This window comes from Neopelma chrysocephalum, unplaced genomic scaffold, assembly GCF_003984885.1.
Source record: "Neopelma chrysocephalum unplaced genomic scaffold, ASM398488v2 Primary Assembly neopelma1_95701, whole genome shotgun sequence".
NCBI classification, from domain to species: Eukaryota; Metazoa; Chordata; class Aves; order Passeriformes; family Pipridae; genus Neopelma; species Neopelma chrysocephalum.
This window is the reverse complement of record NW_020924364.1, coordinates 106,876-128,660: the sequence shown is the minus strand read 5'-3', so window position 1 is coordinate 128,660 and position 21,785 is coordinate 106,876. Positions and strand designations below refer to the sequence as shown.

The 21,785-nt window shown below is 40.7% G+C and overlaps 1 protein-coding gene across 8 annotated transcripts in view; it reads left to right on the top strand.

The window, feature by feature from the left end:
* Positions 1-19,736, top strand: part of GPBP1 (GC-rich promoter binding protein 1) — a 48,795-nt gene extending 29,059 nt beyond the window's left edge. For 6 of the 8 annotated variants that reach the window (XM_027708164.1, XM_027708166.1, XM_027708162.1 and 3 more), the window contains 9 exons: positions 3,242-3,365; positions 3,829-4,055; positions 5,372-5,438; positions 7,750-7,934; positions 8,718-8,858; positions 9,331-9,492; positions 14,381-14,565; positions 17,620-17,722; positions 18,802-19,736. In XM_027708164.1, the coding sequence (XP_027563965.1) occupies positions 3,242-3,365; positions 3,829-4,055; positions 5,372-5,438; positions 7,750-7,934; positions 8,718-8,858; positions 9,331-9,492; positions 14,381-14,565; positions 17,620-17,722; positions 18,802-18,960 (1,353 nt within the window). In that variant the 3' untranslated portion in view covers positions 18,961-19,736. Of the gene's footprint in view, positions 1-3,217; positions 3,366-3,828; positions 4,056-5,371; positions 5,439-7,749; positions 7,935-8,717; positions 8,859-9,330; positions 9,493-14,380; positions 14,566-17,619; positions 17,723-18,801 lie in introns of all 8 variants that reach the window. The other 2 variants (XM_027708170.1, XM_027708169.1) reach the window with 2 other exon arrangements.
* The last annotated feature ends 2,049 nt before the right edge of the window (positions 19,737-21,785 follow it).

The following is a 21,785-nucleotide window of genomic DNA, read 5'->3' as shown; positions in this document are numbered from 1 at the left end:
AACATCTCCCATTCCCCCCCCCGCCAGACTTTGGGCGTTTGTGTCCCTACGCCTAAAAGTTGGGCGGCTACTGCGGGCAGTGTTATTGAGGGGGTGCTTGTGGGTGTTATGCTCTTGCGTTGTCCGTTCGTGGGCTGTGTGTAGTGTATCTGTGTCTTTTGAAATTGCGGTGGGGAAAAAATTCTCCATTTTACCTTTTCGCGGCGGTTTGGATGCGCGGGGGCGGAAGTTCTTTGTGTAGTTGCTGGCTGCTGGTTCTGGTTGGCTGGTTTCCCGGCTCAGCGGCGGCGGGGCTCGGCGGCTCAGCACGCGGCGCTGGCGGCTCGGGCTGCTGCGGCTGCGGCTGGCGCGGGGGTTGCGGCGGCTCGGCGCGGCGTCGGTCCTTCTCGGCGCGGCTGCGGCGGCGGGGAAGCGGCGGCAAAAGCGGCAACCGGTTCTCCGTGGGTTCGCGGCGGCTTTCGGCGGTTTTTCCTGATTGTAAGGGTTGGCGCGGTCCTTACAGACGGCTGGGGGTCGGTGGGGAGCGGCTCCGGGTGTCCCGCGGTTCGCTAGGTGCCGCGGGGGGGGTTTTCCTCTACGCTGAGGCTTCACGCGGTGGCTACAGGCATGCGTAGGTCGGCAGAAGGTGGTAGCGGGGGCTCGCTAGGCGAGGTGGGTCCGGGGGCTGCGGGCGTTCGGTGTAGCTTCCCCTGTCCCGCGCGGCTTGTGGGGGGGGGGGGGGGGGCGGGAGAAAGGGGCAGCGAACGCTTGCAGGGGCGGCGGGCGGCGTGGGCGGTGGTGAGCGGCGCTGGCTCGGTTCGCCGGGTAGAGCCGGCGCGACCGTTATGGGTCCCTGCGGTGGCGGGCAGGGCGGCCAGCGCACGTGCGTGGTGCTGTTGCTTCCCCGGCAGCTGCAACTGGGGCTTTTTGCCAGGTCGACAGGCACCAAGCGCCGGTCCCGCAGCTGGCGGCAGTCTTAAGAGACGTGCGCGGGGGAGAGGGGTGGGGCAGCGGGGCGGCAGATGTGGTCCTGGGGTCGCCGGGGCTCCGGGGTGGCGGCGCGGGGCGGCTCAGCTGCTACTGCCTGGGTCTCCACTGCTTTTAGCCGTAGAGTTCCCAGCAGCAGCTCGCGAGATAAAGCACCGCAGCTCCGAGCCCCCTTTGGCGGGGGCTGGGGGCTGCAAAGCTAATAACTCACTCAGCTTCGCTGTTTCGCTGTCCGCTCCCGTCTGCTGGTCCCCGACTCCGGTGTCCGGTGCCCGCCGTTAGGTTTCTTTTTCTTCTTTCTTCCTGTTTTTTGTGCACTAATCTATCTTTTTTGAGCTCACTAAACTTCGTTCCTTGGTCTACCCCAAGGCAACGTTTACAGACGTCTATGTTTTTTTCGGTAAAGGACTCCCACTTTATAAAACTAAAGTGATAACCGGAGATCCACCGATAATACCTGGTACAGGTTTAAAATATCTGATCTAATGTAGATTCGGTCCCGTTGGGGCGCCATATGTAGCATGCACGTGGCAGGCTGCCTTTATATAATAAAGAAATCATGGCACGCTCTCTGTGAGATGGTAAACAAAGAGGTTTATTCAAACAACGCGCGCCTTTTTATACCTTGATCCCACGTGACTCTTAACCAATAGGAGTGTCTGTCTCTGCGCATGTCCCCTAGCTTCGGTGCCTACCTGCTGCACCTCGGGACATGTTCCCTACACACAGCAAAGAATTTCTTCCTAATATCTAATTTAAACCTACTCTTTTTCAGTTTGAAGCCATTCTCCCTTGTCCTATCACTACAGTTCCTGTCGAAGAGTCCCTCTACAACTTCCCTGTAGGCCCTCTTCAGATACTGGAAGGTTGCTATGAGGTCTTCACACAACCTTCTCCTCTCCAGGCTGAACAGCCCCAACTTTCTCAGCCTGTCTTCATAAGGGAGGTGCTCCAGTCCCCTTATCAACTTTGTGGACCTCCTCTGGACTTGCTCCAACAATTCCATGCTGGGGACCCCAGAGCTGGATGCAGTACTCCAGGGTGGGGTCTCGTGAGAGCACAGTAGAAGGGTTGAATCACCTCCCTTGACCTGCTGGCCATGCTGCTTTTGATGCAGCCCAGGATTTCATTGGTTTTCTGGGCTGTGAGTGCACACTGCCAACTCTTGTTGAGTTTTTCGTCAATAAGTGTATTTCCACCCAGCAGTGCTTTTATGCAGTTGTACCTCTTGTGGCCCTGGGAGGTGCTGGATCTCTTGTACGTGTGCAGCACGGTAAGTCTGCTGGGAGGGAAGGGGGCTTTAGTTCCTCTGAATCAAAGGTGGCTATGTGTGAGGGAGGTGCTGTGTAGCACAGCCCTCTGCTGTCTGTCACTGGTGAATATCTGTGGACAACAGTTGGGATCAACATTACTTCTGCAGAATGAAATTAGTTTTGAATTTTCAACATGTAGCAGCAAAAGAAATGGTGGAGTGTTAAAAAGGTACAGCCAGACAGAAGTTATAAGGAAAATGGGTTATGTAAGACAAGATGTTTTTTCATTTAATCTCTTTAGTTATGAATTCTAGTTTGGTTGTGGTTTGATTTCTGAGTGCTATTCCTCAAAATAAGGTTTTAGTTTATAAAGTCTTCCTACTGATACATTAAAGATTAATTTTTAAAAAATGTCTTATATGCCTGCTTATAAACTGAAAATTTCAAGTATCTTTGTGAATTTGTACACTTTTCCCTCTAGGTTTTATTTGTACTTCATAACTGGCTGTATTTGCGATATTAAGTTATAATGCCAAGACTAATTAATTTGGCTTCTTTTGGATACAGCTGCTTCTGGTGGAAGTGACGCCTTGCTTTCTATGGAATGCACATGTGTGGTCTCTTACAATCCAAATTGAGATGCCAGACTTTTCATGCCTTTCAAACTGTGATCCTCTGTCGTTTTTTACCTTTTTTTCCTCTGCTACAACACATGTCATTTGTGCTTTGTTCTGCTGCCAAAACAAAATAGCGACTTAGGGTTTTTACCTTCTGTCACAAGCGTAGTCCTCAGTGCTGTTTCAGTGTCCTGGAGCAGAAGATACAGCTTCCACTTTGCCTGCATGAGAGATGGCAACATAGCTCTGAACATGTGCATACTCAAAGACTGCTGCATTGTTTGTCATTCAAAGTTCCTCAAAAAATTGATTGTATACACTGTGAACAATGTGCATGTTACAGCTCTGATGATTCAGTTACGTTATTAAGCAGATCTCAAGTCTGCCACTTGTGCTCCTTTACAGTCATCACTGAATTTTGAGAAACATTCTGAAAATTTTTCATGGACAGAGAATCGTTATGAGGCAAATCGCAGAAGACACAACTCTTCGGAGGGGTTTGATCCTAACATTGGGCGGCCTAATGGAGGTATAATTTATGGAATATTGTGAATACATTTGTCACTGCTTTGTAGCACTCTAGTTAGAAAAGAAGTCTGAGAATGATAGCTCATCTATGCTAAATTCTTTTTCTGCACTAAAATAGAGCTAACAGAAAGACAGATCTTCTGGGAGAGGATGTTGGTTAAAGTAATGTGATTCCAGGTGTGTTTCACTCTTGGGAAGAGTAAGAACTTTGAGTTAGTACACTAGCCAACAGCATTTAAACGAGCAGCCAAAAAAGGAGGTTGACTTGTCTTAATGTTGGCTGACTATCCTCTTTCTCTGGCACTGTTTTGTAAATTCTTCCCTGCTGTTTATGTCAATGAAAATGTGCTATCATATCCCAGAATATGGAGCTGCTGACTTAGCTTCTTCAACAATTATGCGAAAGTAGAAAGTTCTTATAAAATTGTTTGTAATTACATTTCTTTAAAATTTAAACATCTAAGGGCATTTTGGGAGAAAAGAGAGGAATGATTGGCGTTCACAAGTCAGAAATGGTCCAGAAAATATAAACCATCGTGGGGGATACCATGGCGGAAGTTCCTGTACTCGTACCAGCACTTTCCATTGTGGAAAAGGGCAAGGACTGCATGACAATATCAATGTACCTGATAATGAAACCCGCAAAAAGGAAGACAAAGAAGTACCCAACCAGTTTGAGGCTGAGGATTTTGTAAGTTAATTGTAATTATGATAAACAAGGTTACATTTTCTCTGCAATTACCATTTTGCCCATTACAATCTATGTCATGAGATTTAACTGATTTCAGATCATCATATAAGGGTCACCCTTTCCGTAGGTAAGAGGGTGTTAGTCATTTTTCCACTAACATGTTTCTCATTTTGTATCCAGTTTTTATCATTGTTATTACTTGTGTATTTAGGTGAAACTACAGTTGAGTTCCAATTTGCTGTGGTGTGTGTATGTATTAAATCCTACACAGTTACCTTACTGGAAATCTGTGCTGGTTTAAAAGTTAACCAGCAAGGGAAAATGAACTCAATTCAAAAGAGAGATTTATAAGTCAGAATAACAATTTATTAAAATAATGCAATAAGTACAATTATACAGACAGACAATTGGTTTTAACCCACAAAACCTAAATGTATAAACCAGCACCCTGGGGTATGAACAAAAGTGGTGTACCTTGGCCCACCCCCGAGTCTAAAGCAAAGGGAGAGGGAATAAACCTGCTGGTGGGAGAGCTGCTGCAGTCTGGTCAGAAGTGGTGATTGCAGTCCAGTTGAGGGTGGTGGTCTCAGTCTAGTTGAAGGCAGTGGTCTGGAGTCTTCCTCTGGATCCCACGAGAGAGCCTCAAGGCTCTGAAACTCCCAGTTATATACTCTCCAGTTCAGGCGGGAGTGCTCAGTCCCTCCCTCAGAGTAGGGAATTCCATAAAAGGGCATGCGGATGCTCAGTCCCTCTTCCATATAAGGGTATCAGAGCAGGGAATTCCATATAAGGATATCAGAGCAGGGAATTCCATAAAAGGGTACAGGAACATCTTCCCACCTTGCAGGCCTCTACTGACAGCAGTTTTTGGGAAATGGCATGGAGGCTATAGAATACACAGTTTTGGGTTACACCCATCCAGGGATGAATTGGTCCCAGCCGTTCTAACCAGGACAAAATCTGAAGTAATAACAAAGTGATCTTTATGCCAATGGCCTTTTGGGATCCCATGCTTCAACCTAGAATGTAGGATGTAAGGGGGAGGGTGATCTTTCTCTTTGAAGAAACATACATTGTTTTTTGCTTTCTCTGGGCAGTTCGTGTAATGGTATTGGCTGCTGCTTGAGGTATTTGGTTGGAGAAGAGAAACGAGTGAGCATTGACCTGTTTGGATCACAGAGGGATGTGTCTAGTCTGTCTCCATTTAAACATCTTTGTCAGCAGAGGTCATACTGCCGGTGTTACCCTGATTCTGTAATTCATTCATCCCAGAATTCAAGACTTATTTTTTTAACAATGATAAAACTTTCTTTCAGCCATCTTTAAACCCTGAATATGAGAAGGAACCAAACCAGATTAAATCTTTAGCTGCAGGTGTGTGGGGTGAGTATTTTTGATGTTTTTAAGTGCAAAAAGGTAGTGGAGATCTGGAGCAGTTTTATTTGAAACATAGGCCTTTTTTTTTAGAATTATAGAGGTATTGTTTGAAATTGAGAAACCTACATTGTAAAAATATTAGTTATCTTTTTGTGAAAGAGGTAACACTTCTATTTGAGTATCAGTCAGTTGGTCTGTAGAGGCAGCCACAACTAGGATTCTTTCCTAGAACAAGAATACATCTTTTTGTAAAGATGTCAAGAATTTATATGGACATTTATCTTTATTTTCAAGAAGAAATGCAGTGAAGGTGGGTCACCTAAACTAGTGATGTGATTGTTAGTTGAAGGCTTTGTAAAAGAATGCTTCTGCGTGATTAGACGTGTTGGAAGAGTTTGGAGAGAAACCTGGGAAGGCTGGAAGGGTAGGTTAGCTTGCCAAGATTTAAGGTGTCTTTCTGGAAGCAAATGTCTTACGTTGTTGGTTGTGTTTATGAATTATTTGTAACAAATCAAATCCTGGGGATAGGCACTGGACAGAACTGTAGTCTAGAATTGTTTTCTCATCTCTATTTGACCACATTTGTCTATCACTTTACAATTCTATGGGCTCTATGTAGTCAATTGTTTACCCTTAAGAAGGTGTTTAGATTGCAGGGGTTTTAAAATAATAAATGTACTTAAATAAAAACACTTCTCTTTATTTAAAAAAATAATTTTAATTAAACATAAAGGCTATTCCTTAAACTGTTGCTAATACTGAGATTTTAAATGGTATTTTAACTTGCTGATTCTTGTTATCATACTTCCCCAGTATGTTTTGCACTCTTAAGTAACATTAGATGTAGGCCAACCTCTCAATATAAATACCTAATTGCTATGTACCTTTGCAGGATCCTAAACAATTGAACAGCTTTCTGGATTTGTGTGTTTAGCAGCTTTCATGTGAAAATCAATATCTTTCAATGAAAGACCAATGATAACTAAATTCTTTCCTAACCAAGTTGGGAAAAAATATGTAGAAACTTGAGAGAAGGTAGGCTTTCCAGGCTTTTTGGACATCACTCTTCACAAGCAAAGGAAAGAAGAGTTCTGTTAGCCACAAAGAATCATGGAATGGTTTGGTTTGGAAGGGACCTTCAAGGATCATCTAGTCCAGCTTGCAAGCTACTGTTATGCAGTGGCTTATTACAGCTTTTCAGCTCTGCTGTTGAAAACCTTGATTTGTAACTGAAAAACTGGAATTAAGTCTGCTATTATTCCCTTTTAAAGGAAACAATATTCAGGACACAGGAATGTTACAATCCCTTCTAATACCTGCTAAAAATCTATGCTTCTATTAGATTCCATTTTACCATTTGTGTATCTGATGGCAGCATGCAAGTACTGTGAAAAGTCTTATTATTAAAGTCTCACTTTAATGAGAGTGAAGCTTACACTTATGACAAGCGTTCTGTAACATTTACCTACTAAACAAAGCTGAAGTCACATACACTTTTAAGATAAGGGGTTGTTTTTTAAATGAGGGATATAGTAACCCTACCTGTGAGACAGAGTTGCTTGCAGGGAGAGGTGATAATCTTGGAAAAAGCTCTTAACAAAGCACTGGAATGCATGTATTTTTTTCACTTTTTGAAAACTTTAGAACTGTTTTTAATGGGTGTTCCCAAAAAATGCTAAATGTCAGTTTCTCTAGTATGACAGCTGACTGTATGTCCCTTAATTAGTGCTCCACTGAACATGGAAATGTTGTAACCTTCAGATGTCCTGTTATACCCGTCTGAGGCATGAAGCTAGAGAAACTGATCATTGGCATGGTCTGGAGTAGTGCAGGTCTTGTCTCATGCTTTAGAGAGCCTCCATGTGGAGCATTTGGCTCTAAACTGACCTGTTAATAAATATGTAAGTAGTTATTCTTTTAGAAACCTTAGGGAGAATATGAAAGCCAGAATCTCTTTTGAAGTTTGGGTAACTATCAACAATTTGATTTTAGAATTGCTGTGTAGCATTCTGTAGAACTGTGTAGCTGGCTTCTTTGAAGAATGTCTTGACTTTCAAAAAGTGCAGTTCCTGCATTGCCAAATGAAATATTTTACAAATAATGGTTGTAGAAAATGGAACAGAACCTATGTTTGTCCAGTTTTGTACAGTATGTTATTTTTGGAACTAATACTGAATTAAGTTTCTGATTTATGCCTGTTTGCTCTGGACCATAGGGCTATCCAGTACCTTATGAACTAGAAACTAGAAAGACTGTATACACATGCACATACACACACACACACACACACACACACGTCTTTTTTCTTTTTTTCCAGAGTATCCTCTGAATCCTAAATCTAGGTCTCAGAGAATGCTGGTCATTAAAAAGGTCAATACGAAAGAACTGCGTATATCTAGATTCCCAGCAGTGGGAAATCTTCATTCACAGCTAATGAGGAATGGAAGTGGCACAAGTGTTTATAAAGGATTAGTCCCCAAACCTGTCACTCCACCTGCAAAAGTGAGTATTGGATACTGGTGGCATTAAAAACATGCTGAGAAAAATCATGCTGTAATTCTGAATATGCTTACTTCCTCTCTGTTCCTAGATTATTATGCTTTCAATTCTTGCTAAGTGCAGCACACTCTGAAAGTGAATAGAAACAACTTTTTCTCCTTTTTAAACTATATTGTAATTGGATCCCTCTTTTTTTTCTCACCCTTTTTGAGAAGTGCAGGAGCTGTACAAGTGAGAGTGAAAATGATGTTTTTAACTACTAGAATAACAGTGCCTTTTGTATATATGATTGTAACAGACAAAAAAAGAGATACCTAGTGGAGAGGTATAGTCAGCATAATAATACCTTCAGAATTTATCTCAGTTACAGACAGAGATGATGTGGTAACCTATCAGTGTCATTCTGGTCTCTTTCCAATTGCAACTTTCCATGTTCATCTATAATTTTTTGTTTTAGGAATTTTTCTGTACTCTTAAGAGCGTATGATAGACTAGTTCTTAAATCTAACATTCTGAATTTAAAAGGAATACTTTCAGCTGTTGAAGACTTATATTTTCATTTTTAATACCTCAAATATGAAGATCTTAATTGTTTTGAAATTTTAGTCTTTATGTAAATAGTGTAAACAGTATTTGTGAGCAGATGAATTTGCAAAAGAAAACAGATGTTCACACTACATTTAGGTTGTAGTTATGATTTGTGCTTAATCATTTTTTTGAAGATTCCTGAAAAGAATTCTTTTGTAATGAATGACTCTTTAAATTTCTGTTTATATTTCTCTTTAGCCCACACAGTGGAAAAGCCAGGCAAAAGAAAATAAACTTGGGAATGTGTTTCCTCCTGAATCTGCATATGGTGTTGGCAGTTTCAGTCCTTTCAAATCAACTGTCAAGGCATTTGCTGTAACACAAAATTCAGTGAAAGAGGTAAAGCAATATCTGTAGTTCTTATCAAATCTATAAAACATTTAATTTGGCTATATTAGGGTGGTCGGTAAGTTTTATGCAGAATTATATTAAATATGTTGTTTTGAAAGTTAATGTGTGAGAAAGAATGAAGGCACATCACTGGCCTTTAAGTACTGCACAGTTTCCTTTGTGGTTTTAATTTGGAATAACCCCCCTGCCTTAGGACGTATAACCTGCTAGGTTTAAATTTCAAAACTGCTCATGATATTACATGGTCAGAAGGTCCACTATTCATTAGCAGTGCTTTCATAAACCTGTGTCTCAAGGTTTACATGTACAAACAGTGTATACCAAAATACAAATCTCCCTTCTGCTTTCGACTGTGAATATATGTGAAACCTGAAACTACAGGTGCATTTGTTTTTCATTCTAAAAGTTTTCTAAATGAATAAATTCTAACATTCTTTCTTTTTCTGACTTCCTACATTAGTGTGATCGGTCAAATTCTTCATCCCCTGTTGACAAATCTGGTCAGCCTCGTTTAACAAAATTGACAAGAATGCGAAGTGATAAGAAGAGTGAATTTCTGAAGGCATTGAAACAAGATAGAATGAAAGAGGAACATGAAGATGAGAATCATGATGTGCAGAAGGTAGTTTTGTTTGTGCCTATTGTAGATCCAGCCACAGTAGTTTTCAGATGAACCATCAACTACTTTTTATTTTGCTGTAAGCAGCTCCTAAATTGTGGTCTTGGATCTCTAAATGAGGAAAGGGAATTATATTTTGATGGATTTAAATCTTCCTCCAGTGCCGCTTAGTAGTTTCATTTTATCTTTCTGCAGTAACTGTTAATGCATGTTAATGACTTAGGTACTTGTGTGTGTCTTCGTGTGTGTCTTCGTGTGTGTCTTCGTGTGTGTCTTCGTGTGTGTCTTTAGCAACAATAAAAAGAATAAATTAAGCTTAGCAAACGAACCTAATAATAGATTCATTTATGTTGAAAAAGACTTATAATATCATTGAGTCCAACCATTAACCCAGCTCTGCCAAGTCCACCAGTACACCATGTCCCCAAGTGCCACATTTATATGTCTTTTAAATACCTCCAGGGATGGTGACTCATCCACTTCCCTGGGCAGCCAGTTCCAATGCTTGACAACGCTTCCTGTAAAAAAAATTCTTCCTGATGCCCACCCTGAACCTCTGCTGACACAGAGGCCACACAACTTCAGGCCATTTCCTCTTGTCCTATTGTGCATTACTTGGAAAAAGAGGCCGACCCCAGCCTTGCCCCAGTCTCCCTTCAGGTAGTTGTAGAGTGATAAGGTCGCCTCTGAATCTTCTTTTCTCCAGGATAAACAACTCCAGCTCACTCAACCACTCCTTATAAGACTTGTGCTCCAGCCCTTCCCCAGCTCTGCTTCCCTTCTCTAGACTTGTTCCAGCACCTCAACGTCTTTTTTATAGTGAGGGGCCCAGAACTGGATACAGGACTTGAGGTGTGGCCTCACCAGTGGCCAGTCAGGAGGACAATCACTGCCCTCATCCTGCTGGCCACACTATTGCTGATCCAAGCCAGGATGCTGTTGGCCTTCTTGGCCACCTGGTCACACTGCTGGATCATGTTCAGCCACTGTTGACCAGCACCCCCAGGTCCTTTTCCTCTGGGTAGTTTTCTAACCATTCTGCTCCGCTGCCTGAGGTTGTTGTGTTTGTTGTGACCCAAGGTCTGGACTTGACACTTGGCCTTGTTGAACCTTGTACCATTGGCCTTGGCCCGTCGACCCAGCCTGTTCAAATCCCTCTGCAGAACCTTCCTACCCTTCAGGAGATTGACACTCCCACCCAACTTGATGTCATCTGCAAACTGACAGTGCACTCAGTTCCTTTGTCCAGATCCTTACTAAAGACTTTAAACAGGACTGGCCCCAAGACTGAGCGTTGGAGAACCCCACTGGTGACTGGCTGCCGGCTGGGTGTAACTCCATGCAGCTCCACTCTCCAGGCCACCAAGAGAAGAGTGCACCTCTCCCAAGCTGTGGACTGCCAGCTTCTCCAGGAGAATGCTGCGGGAAACCATGTCAAAGGCTTTATTAAAGTCCCAGCAGACAACATCCACAGCCTTTTCTTCATCCACTGTGGCAGTTTGAGCCACATTAGAAATCCAAAATTCAATTTCCAGGCTTCCTCCACCCCTTCCCACAATTTATCCCAACATCGAAGAGAAAACTTTCAGGCCAGAGGCTTCTATAGGGGAAGGGGGAAGCATATATACATTTTATTTACACAAATAAATACTATATGAGCTAAAAGCAACTATATATATATATATATATATATATATATTACACTTCTATCAGTCTCTTTAAGCCTCTCCCTTTAACTTAGTCCAGGAAAAGCCTTTCAAGGCTGATAGGTAACACAGTCTCTCTCTCGTGGGAGTGTTCAGGGAACCTGAAACACTCCCCCACCAACCTCCAGTTGTTTGCTGCAGTCCTTTCTTCTTCATGAAGATAGCTCCGAGTCCTTTCTCTTTGATTCTGTGCCATCTCTGTTGCGTGGTTCTCTCTTTCACTTTCATACCTCGGTTCGCTGCTGCTGTAGTGTAGTCAGTTTATCAAGCATCCTCCAAGTCAGTTTTCAGCTGTCCGCGGTCAAACCTCGGCAGGGCAACTCCCGAGCCTCTCTCTCTCTGGCCTGTCTCCAATTTTGCCTGGGATTCTTCTTCCTGGCACTGAGCTGCTTCATTATCAGCCCGTCCACTTGGCTCTGCTTCAATGCTGAGCCTTGCATCCACTCCCACTTAACAGTGAGAGAGAAAAAGCCCCCTAGCCTTGGTCACAGGCAGCTCGGTCCAGTTATACATTGTCCCAAGCGCCTCACAGCTATGGGGGGGGAAGAGGGCCTAACCTTCTCCCTCTTACCTCAGGTGTTGTGAGTCGTGTCCCTCACAAACACTCACTCCAAATGCTGTCTCTAACCCTGCTGTGGGCCGCAGGGCTGTGGGCCGCAGGGCCTCCCCTCCCCCCTCAGAGGGGGAAGAAGGAGGAGGCCTTGCCACCCCTTTGGCCTTCTACACCTACATGCCACAGCAGACACAGACAGAATTGCCAACAGCTTCCGGTGGTTGTGTACATATGATTTTTCAGTAGAAGTGAACGAGATGAACAGTGATTGGCCCTCCAGGGAACACTGCCCTGGCACCCAATCACCTCTGAGCCCCTGACTGTCAGGGGCGCCAGTCTTAACCCATGACATCCACTAAGCAAGACACCTGGTCCTAGGAGAGTATCAGGTTGGTCAAGCAGGACTACACTGACTGGGCTTTGTGCTCTGGTTGTCCTGTGTGTGCCGCATGACAACACTCACACTGATCTGCTCCATGACCTTCCCTGGTACCAAGGTCAGAGTGACAGGCCTGTGGTTCCCCAGAATCTCCTTCCAAACCCTTCTTGCAGATAGGTGTCATGTTTTCCATTCTCCAGTCAACTGGCACCTCTCTGGTTATCTGGGACTGGTGATAAGTGACGGAAAGTGGCTCAGTGAGCACTTCTGCCAGCTACCTCAGTACTCTTGGGTGGATCCCACCTGGCCCCATAGACTTGTGGAGGACAGTGTTTCGTACCTTGGATGTTAGTTATCCTGCAAAATAGAAAAAACTTGGTTGTGCTTCTCAAACTATTTCCTTTCTAATTAGTGTTTAGAGAGCCAGAAGTTCTCTATTCTTGCTCCTGATCATAGGAGCAATAGCCCAATATATGCATAAATAAAGCACCAGTTTTTACTTTCTAAGTGGGAACTTGGAGGCCTATAATCTCTGTGTATAATATTCATCAGGCTTCCTTCAATCTGAATTGATTGATGCAGTGCTTGACTGACACCAGAGAATATATGTGTCAATGTTACTAGCCACCAACAAGTTATCATACATAGTCCAAGTGAAGATAAATATTTTATTATTCAGAATGAGGTGATTATAAGCATGTTTGCTGTAAATGAGTTATTTAAAAAACCAAAAATCATAAAATACCAATCAGGCAGATAAATGAGTGGTTTTGAGGAATGTTTAATAGGATTCCAAGATATGAAAAAAAGAAACAATGTCAGTGCACATTTCATAAAAGTAAGATTGACTTGTCTGACCCTGATCCTATTTCAGGCAAAATAAAATTTGTTGTAATGGGACTGTACAACTTAGCTATATGTGTGAGTTAAGATAGGTCTGCATCTTTTCATTATGCATTTGGGGGCTGAGCACCCTGAGATGAGTAATGGGGGTAGTGGTGTTCATGTGTTCAAGAAATAGACAAATACTTTGATTTAAGATTAAAGAGATACTGGGAAATACCGTCTACAGATTCAGAATTTTGAAATAATGTGGCAAATCATACTTGGCCGCTGAATCATGCTTAGAAGAAGCTATTATTCCCTATATATTAAAAATGTTTAATATTTTTATGTATTTTTCTTGATAGTATGAGATGCATTCTTCAGGCATATGATGTAACAGCTGAATGTGTGTTTACTGGGATATGTGTCCTTAGCAATTTCTTGCTGAGCATTCTAAAATTTCTGAAAGCAGACAGCACTGTGAGTGGGAAGGAAATGATGATGGTCTTGATTCTGGACTGTGAAGTATGGTTTCTTACAAATGCAGAATTCACTGAATTGCATGATTGTGTCCTGCTGTGGATAATGCTGTTATATGCCCCATTTGGGGATTTTGTTGTTGAAAGAGTGTTAACTGAATAATGATCATACTCTTCTCTTTGCTTTTACAGTTGGTAAGACTTCTGAGGCTATTTGGCTCATTAATAAATAAAAGTTATGTGTTGCTGAATGAGTAGAGAAAAAAAGAGACATTTCTGGTTTATAGGTTGAAGACCTTTTAATCCTTGAGTGAACCTGAACAGTCTGCTTTCTAAAAAAATTTTCTTTAACTCCTGTTTCATGGCTAGTAATTTACAGCTGCTGTTCACAACAGCCCGAGAAGCTGGGGTGAGTGTATGTGTGTAGGGGAAGTTATCTGAATTTGAAGAGCAATATCCAGTCTTTCTGAAATCATGGCAGAGAATGCTGGTGCCATATTGCAGGTGTGACCTGCCCCTTACACTAAGTAAACTTGAGAGTTCTTTTGCTTTCAGACTTCTCCTGACACATATGGCTCTGGTATTTAATTAGGAACATTGTTTTTAAGTTCAACATACAATAGCTTGTTATTTCTGTAAGTATGAAGGGCAACTTAGGCAAGTTTGACTTCTAAGGTATGTTTGAGACTTTGCAGAAAAATGTTTGAGAAAAAGCATGGAAGTTGTTTTCTACATTACTTGATCAGTAGCATACTGTAAGATTTCCATAGTGTGCAGGTATTGCAAATTCTAGTTCTGTATGAACAGAATTACCCCTGAAATAGTTTAGAGTCTCTGTGTTTAAACTTCCTTTAATTTAAATGGAATCACTGAATTGCAGCACTTCTGGATATGTACTTGTGGATGAAATTCGCTTTTAAACTTTGTAATGTTTTATAATTTTTAACAGGATGATGAGTCCTTTAACTTGCGTAACAGCAACAGTCCTCATCATGAGAGAGATATAAACCGAAACTTTGAAAATGAAATTCCACAGGAGAATGGCAATGCTTCAATTACACCTCAACAGATCATTCAGTCTTCAACTTTTCCTCAGGCAAATGTTCTTTCAAGCTCACTTGAGGCAGAGCATAGGTATGTATTTCATTACATAAAGTGTGTTCCTTCATGGTAAGTGAGCATGTTCATAAATTTTTACTAGTTTAGAAGTCAGAATCTGAAAACTGAGAACACAAAATGTTTCATGAGTAATGTCAGATTTATCTTTTAGACGTGTACCAGTTTAACGTGGAATATACTTTGTTTTATTAGACTTGCATAAACTTGCTTTACTAAAAATTTGATGTATTTCTGTATATAAAGAAAAAGGCAAACTGCATAGTGACATCATCCCTCTTATTTTGATCTAATGTGTTTAGGAGGAACAATGCATGTAACTGCCATTTGTATTAATAATACTTTAAATACTTTAAATACTGTAAAGCTCCATTGAGTTTGTTGTCATAAATAAAGTAATTAATTATTTCTGTAGCTGACTAGTTGACACTTAGTGATATCACAAGACAGTGCACTGGAAGGTGAGAAAGTAACTTCACAAAAAGGATTGAAACAAATCTGTTATTAAAGTAGCTGCACTAGTGATTGATAGAGATGAGAATGATGCTGCTGGAAAAAACTCAGTCTGGAGATGAGCTTGTCATGAGCTCTGTCAGCTTCTTATGTTTTTTGGCAACTACAGAATTGCAGTGACTGATTGGACAGATCTTTCTCTTTTTTGTGATAGAGTCTATGTGTACGTTGGACTAAAGAACTCTCCCTTTTGTAGTAACTGTAGAAGAAACTTCCATTTCCTCTTATTCCTCAGGAGTATGAGAAGTGCAATGACCCCTGCTCTGTTTGTTTTTTCCACCATTGGCTATGGAAACAGAAAGCCATGGCTTAGTCCTGTAAATGCAGTATGATCGGCATAAGTGAAACCTGGTGGGATGAGTCCTGTGACTGGGGTGTTATGGATGGTTACAGGCTCTTCAGGAGGCATAGACAGGCAGGTGAGGTGGGGGGAGGGACATGAAGGGGCTGGAACGTATGGAACTGGCAGCTGGCAGTGGAGTGTTTGAGGGCCTCTTAGAGATTAAGGGAAAAACAAAAAAAGCGGATGTCATTGTGGGAGACTGCTATAAGCCACCCAGCCAAGATGGCAACACTGACTATCCTTTAAGGAATCAAGGGACACCTCTAAATCAACTGCCCCTGTCCTAATGGGGGATTTCAACTTCCTAGATGTTAACTGGGAATGCCTTAGACATGGGAAGACTACAGAGATGCTGCTTGCAATTGTAGGGAGGAGATCTGTGTGGGCAAAGCTCAGTTACAGATGGAGCTGGCCCGTACTGTGAGGGACAATTAAAAGGGCTTTTAAAAATGTTAATGGCAAAATGCAGACCAGAAATAACTCGATAAGGATGGGGAAGTTTTCAAGATGCAGCAATCCTGTTGGTATCAAATTTACTATGCAAAGTTTAATTTTTTTACATAGTTCACACTTTTAACCATTCTAGAAGCCTAGTGTCAATTTAAAGTACCAACGGTACGGCTAAGTTTATACAATGTTGCAAAAGTTAATTAGGCCTTGCCCTAAATTTTACTTACGTAGTAAGTAGTAAAGTAAATAGTAAAGTAGTAAAGTAAATAGTCTGTGACTATTTACTTCACCAAATGCAATGTTAACATCTGATCTTGCTTGCAGTAAAATTTTGTCTCAACTAGCTGTCATTGAAACTGGCATTGTGAGTGTTTTCCTGGATAGCTATATAAATGCATGTATTTTCTCAGAATTTTGGATGACTTGCATATTATTTCTACTGCCTCCCGATGATTTAATTGTTCCTGGCTGTTACAGTCTTCAGTTTGGTCCAAATGCTACAGAGGATGCAATTTGCATTTCTTTTATTGTCCTACTGACTTTTTTTTCAAGCAGAGTAGCAGAGTAGTAGTATTCTCCTTCTTCTACAATTTCAGGTTTTTGTTCTGGTTCTAACAACAGTCATTAGTGGCTTTGGTCACCTGCAAGTTTGCCCAATGCACATCCATTGTATTGGGATGTAGAGTTCTTTCCCTGTGGGGAGGGTTATGTTAAAGGGTATTTTTTGCTGATGTTTGGCTGAATGAAGTGCCCAGCACATGACGTCAGCTGTGAGTTTGTCTTACTTCCCTGTTTTAATATATTTACTGTTCTTCAGTTTTAATTGTCTGTTCTGGTGTATATTTTAGAAACCTCTTTATTTTTTGTGAAATAGCTTTAATTTCCCTTAATGTTTAAGGTCAACAGATGCCTGGTTTGCCTGAAGAAGATGCTAATCCTTTTGCCAAAAACTTTGCAGCAAACAAACTTAATATCACCATTGTTAAATGGTGTTAAATGTAATGTTGTCTTCACCCTCAGATAGCCCCTGTTTTCACAGCATCTTCACATGTAAAACCATGTTATTCCTGCTCAGATACTGCTGTCCCTCTTTTGGTACTAGCTAAAATACACTGATTTGGATATCTCAAGCTTAGTTACAAGAGGAATCTTTCTTGTTTTATTTCCTCCCCTCATCCCAAAATTCGATCTTAGTTGTAGTCTGTGCTGAAATATCAGCATGTGCTGTTAGCTGAGACTCAGTTGTAAGGAAGCCTGACACAACTCTTGACATTATTATATAAAAAGAAATTATATGAGACCATTTCGTCCTGAATTGGTACCCTTTGACGGACACCACCAGTGCTCTTCATGACTGCTCTGTTATCCAGAAAAAGCTGTAGATTGCCTCAGTGCGAGTCTTTTGTCTTTTCATACTGTTCTCAAGGGGATACACTGCTGCTCCACTAACAGTTACAAGTTATGCTAAGGAAATACATTCTTGCTTTTCCACCTGACACAGGTGAAAAAGTACCTTAGAATGAATGTACAGTTTTCACCACATGTAGTGATAAAACAAGGCCATTTGTGAGGGACCTGAGAACTCAACTTGTGTCCTTTACATATCTTTTGCAAAGCTTGGAACCTGCTTTTATGTAAGGGTTTGTTTAAAAAAATACTAACTGATTAATCAATGCATTTGTTTCAGGTCTTTAGACATGTATATAGGCAGAGGTTGAATGAGTGTGTGTAGTAAATTACCTAACGTTATCCTTTTTAATTTAAAGGTTGTTAAAGGAGATGGGCTGGCAGGAAGACAGTGAAAATGATGAGACATGTGCCCCACTAACAGAGGATGAGATGAGGGAGTTCCAAGTCATTAGTGAACAGGTAACACCAACTTAATGTTGCGTTGTAAACTTGTGGTTGGCTACCCTAAATGCCTGTCTTTCAGGAGGATATGCAGTAATTTTGATGGTTTGTGATGTTGCTCTTCCAGTATCATTTCAATCCTGTGCTTTTGGAAGTAAAGTTGCTTTAAAAACACAGGGTGCCAGTGCTGACTGTACCTAAGGACTATTCACAAAATATCAAAGGAAGGGTAAGGGAGTGCTTCTGAGTGGTTTCAGCATTGCTAGTAGTAGAATTGCACAGGCTTTCCAGTTCCTCAGCTTAGCCTAAAGAAAAAGAATCTTCTTTCAAAGTTTTTATGCAGTTTCCTTGAGTACTCCAAAATCTTCATTTTCTTTGCTGGGAATCGAGAGACATTTAATTCATTAGTAACAACGTATGAAAGGGCAATGTAGACTGGATTTTTTCTTAATTGTTTTTTTTTTATTAGCAGTGTTGAGTATACCTGGTGGGGTCAGTGAGTAGGACTGGAAAGGAGAATCATGTGTGTTGTTAAACCCAAACATTTGATATTTCCATAAGTCTAGTTACACACATGCTTGTCTTATTACCCACCTTCTGCATTATGTGTGGAAATGCAGTAATTCCTTTCTTGTTGTAGAATCAGTTGTTTACTTTCTCTTCAGTGCCTTTTACTTTCCAATGACATCAGGTAGACAGACTGGAATACTCATCCCTCACTGCTGCTCCTCTTCTGGGCCCCTTCCGTATTGCAGATCCTGCCCTTCTTAGCACAGGTTTTTGCAGCACTGTGGGAGAGGGGACTGCATCGCAGGAGAGACCATTTGAAAGGAGGCATCTCTGGGGCAAGGTGGATGGGGAAGTGGGTGAACTCTTGTTGACTGCAGGAGTTTAGCACAATTGGAAGTACTTGAATACAGGTGGCTGGCCTAGAAGTAAAGGTGCTCAGGGGAGTTCTCCTTTTTGTGTGTATATGAAAAGGTAGTGCTGTGGATCCAGTGTGGCCCAGGAATGAAGATGCAGAGAATGTTGAATTGCAACAGATTGTTATGTTTGGCTTTTTCTTTCTCTAAATATGTAATGTTTTCACATTTCAGTTACAAAAAAATGGCCTTCGGAAAAATGGCATTTTGAAAAATGGCCTCATCTGTAATTTTAAATTTAGCCCCTGGAAAAACAGCACTTTCAAACCTGCTCTGGAGAATGAGGATTCTGAGACAAGCAGCAGTGATACATCAGATGATGATGATGTGTGAAGACTTATGTAACACCTGTAGAAGCCCGTTTTTTTCTCATGGAGACTGGAGATGTGTTATCCAAAAAAAAAAATAATTCTAATTTATGTAATAACATGCCCAATAGAGGATGAATGATGGGACTTTCCTCTGAAGGAAGCTAAGAATGTTTTGTTAGGTGTGTTGAAAATCACTATAATTTTTCTGTAAACAAATGTTGTAGAATGAGACGTTGGGTTGACCCAGCATTGACTTTCATCACTGAAACATTTCTGACTAGCAATGTGACAATGATACAAATCAGACTGTCTCAATTAATAATAAAAGCAAAGAATTGTGTAATGTCTTGCGAAGCTTCTATCTTAAAATGTCTAAGAAAAAAAGGGCAGCTCGACACAGCGTTTTGCTTGCCAACTCATTTTTTTCTTACAGTGGAAATCATTGAGTCCACTTTGTACGCAAAAAGGGTAATGTAGCATGTTGGCTAAAATGAGCAAAGTGCACTAAACCTCTTTTCCTTAACTGAGCTGTTGAACTGTTCTACTTCCACAAATAACTGCTCTTTAGCCATTTGTAATGTTGTCGTTGTTATTAATGGCAAAGGACCCTGATGTTACATCCAAATTTTTAGAATTAACCTTTGAATTGAAAGCTTTAAAGAGTATTGCAAGACCCTTATTCTCACAGTGAAAACATTTCTTATGGGAAAACAGTGTGATTTTACTATTCAACATGCAGAAAAATCATTACTCTGACTGGATTTGTCCACTACATGGGAAATAAACTGATTTACAGAGTATTGTCTCAGTGCTTAGCATCATGGGTATTGTTTTTAAATCTGCTAAGTTTTGTTTTCATTTACATTAAATGTACTCTGGCATCAATGGCTGCCTTTCAGAATGAGGTGAAAATACTTTGATCACAGATCTTGCTTTTATGGCACCAGAATTATATCTGTGCACCTGTTTTGCTTATTTTTTGTCAGACTTTTTATTTATGATTGCACATTTAAAAAACAATATTGTATTATTTATAGTTTTATTTGGTTTATTTTAGCTGTTTAAATATTTTCCACAGTTTAACAGACTGTGCAGCATTAATTCATAAGCACAACTGCTCTCAGTGATGTCATATATGTTTATAACATAGCTTATATATATAGACATTCACCTTCAAGATATTTTTAAATTGTACTATTTCTTATAGGAAATTATTTGCAATTTAAAACTCTAAAGTAAGCAAAAATATTTATAAAGTTGAAATTTTGGCCATATTTCTTTAGGAAACTACTTTTTTTTTATAAGGTGGCATCAATTTTAGGCCAAAGTTGGTATGTTTCTCTTTTTATTTATTATTAATTTAAGTAGACATTTCTATTCAAGAGCTCAGTTTTGTATTAGAATGGGCATGCAAATGTTGATGAAGTTAATTTTAGCATGGTGTATTGAAATAATCCATTTTCTAATCTAAATTTAACAGGATAAAAATGTTTCTTTTTAAAGAGAAAACTGCCATATCAGTAATGAAGTCTTTCCTATCTGTGTGCCCTACACACCTTTCTCCTTTCCCTCTTGCAGGTTTTTTTTACTAACTTTGACACCTTTGTGTAGTTTGTTCACTTTTTGGTTTTCACATACTATCAACAGGATATTCTGCCTATCCTAATTATGTGGTAGTATGTGAATGCGCTACTTTTAATTCTAAGTAAAAACTTTTTTGCCTTGGTGTTTCTCAAAGTGGAATGTAGACTCTTCACCCCCTCTTTATTCAGTTTAGTAACAAATGTCACTTCTGTAATTAACCCTTTGGGAAGATAATGTAATTATATAAGAATTGTGTTATAATTTTATAGACTTGGGAAACTTAGAAGTTGGAACTGAGAAAGTTCTCTTCAGAGAAAGTAGAAATACTAGTTATACTTGGTACTTCTTTTTTGCTAGTTTATATCCTGAAACTGGTAATGGAAGGAATGGTTATAATGAGCTACGAACAGAGGAGGTAATAGGAGTTGGGCCATGGTATTGCTTTGTAGAATGAAACACTTTTACAGCCTTTGTAACTTTTTCGTTAGTGTGTGGCTTCTTCACTGGTGTGTGCTGGTAGTTTTGGATTAATTTCTAGTCCTGTATAGTGGTCTCTTCTCCCAGTTCAGAGACCTGACAGAGGTCTGTGTAGTCTCTAGCTTAAATGGTTATCTGCCTGCTCTGTTATTTCTGTTTTCCCTTCACAGCAGTGTGGAAGTGGGTAAGGTTTGTTATTTCCACCAAGGAATTGGATTGCCTTCTGTGGTATTTACTTATGGCAAAGCTGCGTCTTCATCGTCTTTTGTGTCACTTTAGGAAACTCTTTCTTTAGTCTCTCATTGTGGAACTCTTTTCAGTTTTTTTATTTTCTTGGGAGAGGTCATTTGAAACAATGTTTGGTTTTCATATCTTACTTCCATAAAATGTGTGCAAGTATTTTATTGCACTGTTCCCCTCGCTTTTGTTCAGTGCTTGATGAGATAAAGCAGAATGAAATCTGATTCTCTAGCATTTAACAATGGAACTTTATCCATCTTTGACTTTGTTCCTTTCCCAGGGCAATTTTAGTACTTCATTGGCCTTTTTCTTCTCTCATATGTAAACCATGATCCATTCCCAGGATAAATCCTCTCTTGTTTTTTTGCTTGAGCAAATGTCTGCCTTCAAGGCTTAAGAAGGTGGTGACAAAGCTTGCCCATTGCCATGGTAGGTACCAGTAAGCTTTGAATGGTAAAGAATGTCTGCTGGAGATAGTTTGTCAGTGCTGGGCTGAAAGAGCTTGACTTTATTGATGGTAGTGACTGATTGCTGCATGCAGACATG